General features: G+C 43.1%; 1 protein-coding gene across 4 annotated transcripts in view; it reads left to right on the top strand.

Moving 5' to 3' along the window:
* Window positions 1–640: 640 nt before the first annotated feature.
* The window catches only part of BCKDHB (branched chain keto acid dehydrogenase E1 subunit beta), a 268,629-nt gene continuing 260,807 nt past the window's right edge, over window positions 641–8,462 (top strand). For all 4 annotated transcript variants that reach the window (XR_005217874.1, XR_005217875.1, XM_037842956.1 and 1 more), the window contains exon 1: window positions 641–884. Coding sequence is in view for 2 of the 4 variants with exons in the window: in XM_037842956.1 (XP_037698884.1) it covers window positions 674–884 (211 nt within the window). In the remaining 2 variants the exon portion in view is untranslated. The remainder of the gene's footprint in view (window positions 885–8,462) is intronic.

Raw genomic sequence — 8,462 nt, 5'->3', positions numbered from 1 at the left:
TGCACCTGAATTCCTGTAAATTGGACCTGCAGGATGAAATCTAAGCTTACCTTTTTCACTCTCTTCTAAATATAGAAAAAAAATTAATTAAAATCTGTGCTTATTAAACATTTCAAAGAGGGTCTGGACAAAGAGTGGGGGCTTTGAGCAGTGACTCCAGCAGTTTTTGGAAACTCAGAACCAATAACCAATGCCAATCAGCAACCCTTTCTATGCCTCACTTATAGGATAACAGAGGCAAGGACTAGGAGAGGATAAAAAGGGTTACATTTTAAAAGAAAGTATAAGTCTTAACATAAAAAAGCCATTGGAAAGAACGTTGTAAAAGAACAAAGCCAGGAACACTGCGGTATATCGCACACCCGCATACCTGCCCCTAGCCTACAAAGCTGTCTTTGAGAATGGTCAACCTCCAGGAATAATCTCCCTGAAGCTCCAGTCTCACTGGATCTGCCCCATTCGCATAGGACCCGCAGTCCCTCTTCCGCTCGCTAAAAGCGAGCGTACGTCGCTTGGTCAGTCTCGTCGCCTTCCCCGCCCCCGAATTCTAAACTCTGATTGGCCAGCTTCACGCGACCGTCCCTCTGGCTTGACCAATGTGGACGCCGCCTCGGGTGCTCCGCCCCTCCCGCCGGCAGCGTGTAGCAGCGTAGCTTGTGAACCCGGGAGGGGAATGAGGATGGCGGTCATGGTGGGTACTGTGGGCCGGCTGTGGAGGCTCCGTGCGGTCCGGGCTGAGGGGCGCTGGCGTCGGCTTCGTGGCGCGGAGCTGCCCTGGGGTTTCCTGCAGCCCGCCTCGGCCGGTGCGGTCGGCGAGAACGTGGCCCAGCGGCGGCAGGTGGCTCACTTCACTTTCCAACCCGACCCGGAGCCCGAGAACTACGGTGAGCCCCGAGCTACCCTGTCAGGTCTCACTGCGTCCCAGAGTCCCAGGCCCGTTGGCCCTCGCGAGGAGGCCTTCCTGCCTGTTCAGGCTGGGGACCGGCGGGCTGACCTCCTCGCACCCGGGCCTCAATCCCTGCCGCGCTCCCTGCCTTGGTTTCTGCGGATGCTTCCCTCCCACTCTGTTTTTGTTTCTGTTCAACGTGGGAGAGGCAGTTCTTCGGCACCCTTGAGAGGGGTGAGAAGCCACACCGCTGCCTGGAATGCCCCAAGGGTGGAGAGGTGGTGTCCAGGGAACGTCTCCCATTCTTCGCCACCCATCCTTGCTTTCCTAGAGAGTACAGGCTTCGCTTGTTGTTCCAGTTTGCCAGGGACTGGACCACTAGCATTTAAACGAGACAAATCTTTGTCTTTGGCAAGTAAGAAGAAATTGAGGGGTTAAGTAACTGAATTGATTTTCCCAAGGTAACGAAACAGGTTCTTCCTGTCTGGGCCTAGTATGCAGCTCATGCCCAAGTACTGAGGCTGCTACCTAGCCAAGGAGGGTAATGGATGGAGGAAGCCATCTAATGCTTGGAAGGGTAAGAAGGGCAGGTAGGAATGTTCTGTGCAATAGCAAGCAAACTCCTCACTGTATAACTGATACGTGACTTTCACCTTTTCTTCTACCAGTTTTATGTTATCTCTGAAAGAACTAATATTTGTCTTCAGAACATCATGAGACAATAAAGTTACCTTTTCCTTGTCTAATAACCTCCAACACGCTAGAGTGGAGTTTTGGAAGTGTGTCATTACTTGTTGAATAGTAAGAGTGAACATTTATTTGCAGGCATTGTGCTGAGATTTCTTGTAGATTCTTTGAAATTTTCTATGTAAAAGGTCGTGTCATCCTCAAATAGGGATAGTTTTACTTTTTCCTTTCTGATTTAGATGCATTTTATTTCTTTTTCTTGCCTAATTTCTCTGACTGGAACTTCCGGTATAATATTGATTAGCAGAGGAGAAACCAGGCATCTTTGTTTTGATCCTGATCTTAGGGAGAAAGCTTTCAGTCTTACCATCGAGTAGGATGTAGTTTAATGTATTTTGAATGCCTGATTCAAATTGCCAGTTTATACTCCCATCTGCATGTGTAAGAATGTGAATGTTGTGTGCCATGCTAAAAGCATATGTGTGCACACACTCATATTTTGTGCCAATTGCACATTGTTTTAATTTGCATTTGTTTTGTTTCTGTTGAGGAATATTTTCCCATATATTTATTCACTGGATTTATTTTCTGTTGTGGATTGGATTTACATGTTTTTGCTTATTTTAAAAATTGTACTCTTTGTACTTTCCTGTCAAAATAATGCTATTTGCCATTTATGAATATCTGTTCTATTTCAGGTGTTCTGGTAGACATCAATCTTGAATCCTTGCTCAACCTTGTGAGCTGGGCTATATTGTGCTAATTTTACAGATGAAAAAGTTGAGGCTCAGAGATGCAAATGATCTGCCCAAATCTGGTAAATAGCAGAGCCAGAGTTTGAACCCTGAGGTGTATGACTCCAAGTCTCCCATACGACATATATATGAACTTTTGTATATTAAAGATATTAATGAAGATATTAACTCTTGCCTGTTGTGTGCTACTGATATCTTTCACTCTTTTATTTCGATTATTTTGACCCATAAGAGGGACTACTTAAATAGTGCTGGTCAGGGTGGACCTCGCTGAGGTGACATTTCAGCTGCACACTGAGGGATAACAAGGAGTGAGTTCTGCAAAGACCTGGAGGAACAGTGTTTCAGGTAGAATCAAGGAGGAACAAGGGCAAAGGCTCTGAGGTGGGATGAGCTCGTGCTGTAGGAATGAGAAAGCCATCATGGTTGAGTAGATGGAGGCAGACAGTTCTCTCGAAGATCAAGTGTAGACTGGAGAGTCGTTTTTTTTGTTGTTTTTTTTCCTTTCGTGGAGTGAGTCCTTTTTTTCTGGGGATAATCCTTTCCAGTATTTATAGGGAAGGGAACATGAGTAAAGAGAGGTTAGAAACTATGGGCTTTACATGTGGAAAGGGAAGAAGAAGGGAGTTTGTTTGTAACAGAAAGAGGAGTCCTACAAAATACATTTGGAAGAATAAATGGAGGCTTTGAAAGCTGGCATAAAAGTTGGGGGAGAGGAAAGACTGAATGTCTCCAATGTATTCTGCACTGTGCTGGATGCATTACATTCAGGTTTGAATTTTGTTCTGTGGGCTGTGGAAAGCTATCGACTGTTTTTAGGCAAGAAAGTAACTTGAGCTCAAATTATATTATTAGGAAAGTTTATAGAATGGGTTAGTGACTGGGAAAGTCAGGAGACTTGGAGACCAGTCAAAGGGATTATGCTGTAATTGTCAGGTGAGAGGATATGAAATTGTTTGAACTTGGAGAGTGTCAGTGGGAAGAGTGGAATATTTTGGAGGGATTGACCAAATTTGGCACTGATTTACCTATGGGGCCAAAGGGGTATCAAAGGTGACATGACATTTTCAGCTTGGGAGGCTGAGATGATGGTAGTGTGGTGGTATCACTGACAGCAATGGGGAATGCTGGAGGAGAAGCATGCTTTTGGAGAGGAGGGGGATGACTTAGGTTTGGATATATTTGAAACACTGGCAGAGTACAGCTCTTTGAGGCAGACAGTGCTAGTCTGGCCCTCAAACAGTTTCATGCTTTGAGATCAGATAATTCTCTCTTTGTCTCTTGTCTTTAGAATTGCCCTAGATGTATGCCCTTCCTTTGCTCTCTTCCTGTTGCATGTCTCCTTGTTCTGACTCAGTTTCTCTTTGCACGTACAAACCTTTCCATTGGACACCACAGAATAATAATGATAGCTGACAATTTGATAGCGTTTACCATGTGCCAGGCACTATTCTGGGTGCCTTACATATATCAACTCATTTAATCTTCATGTAATAGCATATGTAGAGGTACCATTATCCACATTTTATGGATGTAAAAACTGAGACACAAAGAGATTAAACTTCTGCTTTTGGCATTTCAACTTCCCCAGGTCATACTGCTTGTAAGAAATGGAGCCAGTCTTCATTTTCATGCCATATGGCTTAGTCTGGCTCCAGAGACCATACGGTTAACCTCTCTACTATGCTGTCTCTTGCATTGTTCAGAAATGCTTCACTTTCTTCATGGAACATTTTGCCCCTCTTAACCCTATGTCGAATCTGTTTTTCTCCAAGGTACTGCTTTTATTTTTGTATCTTATTTGAACAGATAGTGCTGTCCTTCTCTTTCACTGTAATTTACTCACCTTCAGGTTTCTTCTCCATATTTGTTGACCATCAAGAAACTTGATTCATGGTTTTTGTTGTCATCTTGGATGATTTCAGTATTCTAGAGGCAATATTTCACAGAAACTAAGAATCTGAATTTTTTAATCGCATGTGCCTGAATTTGAGTCTCTTCTTTACAACTTAGCATGGTGACATTGGCCAAGTTTTTAGTCGCCATAAGTTTTCATTTCCTTGGAAGATTGCTGTGGAGATTCAGTGAGATAACCCATTTAACTACTGGTTCCTGGCACTTGTTATACCAGAATCAGTCTCCCTACTTAGGGGAAATGGAAGATACCGGTACATAGAAGATGTTCAAAAATATTGGACACGTAATAGAAATGTTCTAACTGAATTTTCACAACAGCTCCTATTTTATAGAGAAGGAAACAGAATGTCAGTGTTTAAGTAATTTGCCCAAGGTAGGCCTACCTTATGCCAGTGTGTTTGCTCTCTTTGCTACACTGTGTTCTTCCCCAAGATTGGTACATCCTGGCCTCTCTCTGTCCCTGATGTTGATCAGTTAAGGGTGTGTATGTGTGACTTTGTTTATTCATTCATTCTGCACCTTTTTCTTTTCTCCTGGATGCCAGACTCTGTGCTAGTTGCTAGGGATATGGATATGGTTCTATTCTCATGGAGTTTGCAATCTAGTTGGGGAAAAGGGCAAAACATAACAAGCCAATACATAATTAAATCAATCCCAACTTCAGTAAGTGCCCTGAAGGAAATGTTGAGGTGCCAGGAAAGAGAATAATAGAGGCTGGGCCCCTGGGAAGAGCTAATATTTAACCAATTTCTAAGAGATCAGAAAGGGTAGGAGTGCCCAAGGAGGAGTGAAAGGTATGATGAAGTGCTAGGCAGAGGGCTTGGCATCATGAAAGTTCCTGAGGTGACAGAGGCTTGGTTTAGTAAAACTTAGAGAAGACTTGAGTAGTGAGGTTTAGGGACAGTGATGCAAAATGGGGCAGTTGAGTTGGGCAGGGATGGGATCAAATGGGGCCTTGTTGATGTGGTGAGGAGTTGGGCCTTATTCTAGGTGTATCAGAAGTCTTTGAAGGGCTTTAAACGGGAGTAATGCAGCATAGTTTTTTTTTTTTAGGACTCTCATTATAGCAAATTTTTGATGAATGATTTGGAGGGGAGTGTGTGTGTGAAAGAGTAAAACTGAGGAGGCAGTTAGGAGGTTGTTTCATGGAACAGAAAGGAGGTAGTGAGTTCTAGAATAGTACATAGTGGTGCTGGATTTTAAACTATATTTTGGAAGCAACATCATTAGCACTTGAGGGATGGTTTGTGAAGGACAAATACAATTAAAACATCAAAGATGCTTCTTTGATTTCTGGCTTGGGCATCTGGGTGGACAGTAGTACTATTGTTTGGTCAGATGAGAAAGACTGGTTTTGGGAGCAGAATTCAAGAGTTTACTTTTGTATTTGTTGAGTTAGAAATGCCCAAGACACCCAAGTGGAGAACTGAGTGACCTTTGGATTTAAAAGTCAGGAGCTCAGGAGGGGTCTGGGTTTGAGATAAACATTTGGAAGTCAACATTGTATAGATGGGCTTATAAGCCGTTTAAAGGTTGAGTAGAGAGGAGTGTGCAAAAGGAAGGGAAGCACCGTGTCACCAACACAGAAGTTACCAGAGGGCATTATCCAGTGACCCTAGCCACAGTCTCTTCAACTTTAAAGCTCTCTTAGATGCCCCTAATTTTAGCTTCAGGCGATACCCTTTATGCCCCAGGTACTGCTTACTTTCTTTTCTTTCATTGAAATACAGTATCCATTGGCACCTTAAAAAGGCATTTACATTTATAGATGCTTCATTTACATTTTAATACAAAATGCCCTGCCCTTGACTTTTGTATTCTTTCTGAATATTACTTTTTGGGGATAGAGATTGGGTTATACTTTAGTAGGGATTAGAACGATGCCTAGAGAATAGGGTTCCTGCAAGGGTGGAATAGGTATATTGTTGGGGAAACTAGGTAGTTTCTCAGGCATCCTCCCATTTCACAATTGTGGTTAGGATAGGACCAGTGAAGTTATTCATTCATTTATTCACTCATTCACTCATCATGTTTCAATAGGCATATACTGATTGTCACATATGTGTTAGGCACTGTGCTAAATGCTGAGGTTTCTGAGATGCATATAATGAAGAAGTGGTATAATACTCAGGACTAGGCAGTGCAGAAGCGGGCTAGTGCTTCTGTGTTGGCAGAACCTTCATTTTTCTGAAAGTAGGGCCTAATTGACCATATCATAGTGGTATATTTTTATTCATTTGGGTCTAAGCTACAATTATACTCACTCAGTGAAGTTCCCTGCCATGGACCTTCTTTATTTCTGGAAACTGCTCCTTCGGTACCCATTTGCCCCTTTTGCCTCAGATGTTCTAACTATGTGGAAGGTCTGTTTTCCTCCAACACTACTGCCTTCTGAATAGTTATTAAAGATCTATTCCATCAGACTGTTGTTGCAGTATCCTCTTCCCTTCACCTCTTTTCTCCTGCAGTCTGTGTTTGAATTGTGACTTCGGTAATCTTTTTTTCTATCCCATTCCTTCCCTTTTGAGTGATTGGTTTACAGTTTGCTGTGTGTTTTTTTGTTATTGTCCTTGATGTTTATTGAAACAGCTGCCATGCATTTACTGTTTGGTCATTCATTCAATGAATATTTATTGAGAACCTACTGTAAGTCAGGCACAGTTGGAAATGCTGAGGATACAGCTCTGATCAAAAGCAGACAAGAATCCCCGACTTCTTGGAGCTTATGTTCTGTTGTGGCCTTCCATTCCCTCTACACGCCACCTTATCTTTGCCACAGTGATGATAAACTGGTTATTCACAATACTAAAGTGAGCAGCTTGATCCTAACCATGGACCCCAGTTTTACCAATGGACAGCCACTAGTTTTGTCTTTGAAGCAGGAGAAATTGTGCTGCTATATGTATTTTTTTGTTTGTTTTGTTATAACTTTTTATCTTGGAACAAAAGAGTTGTCAATATGGTTTTGAAATTTAGTAGGCATTTATTAGTACTGATAATTGCATGATTTTCCAGCTGTGTATAATAATTTTTTAGTGGTGTGCTTAGACTACCTTTAAAAAAAAGTCTTACCAGGCGTACAGCTTCATGTAGCCCATGCTGCAAGTGGGCTTATCTTATGAGCAAACACAGGCAGATTCTTTCTATACTTTTTGGTGTAACCTACAGGAGAATTAGTGATTCTAAGGAAAATAAATATTAAAAAAATCTTAACAGGAGGCGGGGCAAGATGGCGGACTGGTGAGCTGTATGCTTTAGTTACTCCTCCAGGAAAGTAGGTAGAAAGCCAGGAACTGTGTGGACTGGACACCACAGAGCAATCTGACTTTGGGCATAGTTCATACAACACTCATGAAAATGTGGAACTGCTGAGATCAGTGAAATCTGTAAGTTTTTGTGGCCAGGGGACCCGCACCCCTCCCTGCCAGGCTCAGTCCCATGGGAGGAGGGGCTGTCAGCTCTGGGAAGTAGAAGGGAGAACTGCAGTGGCAGCCCTTATCAGAAACTCATTCTACTGATCCAAACTCCAACCATAGATAGACTGAGACCAGACACCAGAGAATCTGAGAGCAGCCAGCCCAGCAGAGAGGAGACAGACATAGAAAAAAACAACACGAAAAACTCCAAAATAAAAGCGGAGGATTTTTGGAGTTCTGGTGAACATAGAAAGGGGAAGGGCAGGGCTCAGGCCCTGAGGCTCATATGCAAATCCTGAAGAAAAGCTGATCTCTCTGCCCTGTGGACCTTTCCTTAATGGCCCTAATTGCTTTGTCTCTTAGCATTTCAATAGCCCATTAGATCTCTGAGGAGGGCCCTTTTTTAAATCCTTTTTTCTTTTTCTAAAACAATTACTCTAAGAAGCCCAATACAGAAAGCTTCAAAGACTTGCAATTTGGGCAGGTCAAGACAAGAGCAGAGCTAATAGAGCTCTGAGACAAAAGGCAATAATCCACTGGCTGAGAAAATTCACTAAACACCACAACTTCCCAAGAAAAGGGGGGTGTCCGCTCACAGCCATCATCCTGGTGGACAGGAAACACTCCTGCCCATCGCCAGCCCCATAGCCCAGAGCTGCCCCAGACAACCCAGTGTGACGAAAGTGCTTCAAATAACAGGCACACACCACAAAACTGGGCGTGGACATTAGCCTTCCCTGCAACCTCAGCTGATTGTCCTAGAGTTGGGAAGGTGGAGCAGTGTGAATTAACAAAGCCCCA

The sequence above is a fragment of the Choloepus didactylus genome, chromosome 7 (genome assembly GCF_015220235.1).
Source record: "Choloepus didactylus isolate mChoDid1 chromosome 7, mChoDid1.pri, whole genome shotgun sequence".
In the NCBI taxonomy this organism is placed as follows: domain Eukaryota; kingdom Metazoa; phylum Chordata; class Mammalia; order Pilosa; family Megalonychidae; genus Choloepus; species Choloepus didactylus.
The sequence above is the reverse complement of the archived record's forward strand: the minus strand, read 5'-3'. Positions and strand labels throughout refer to the sequence as shown.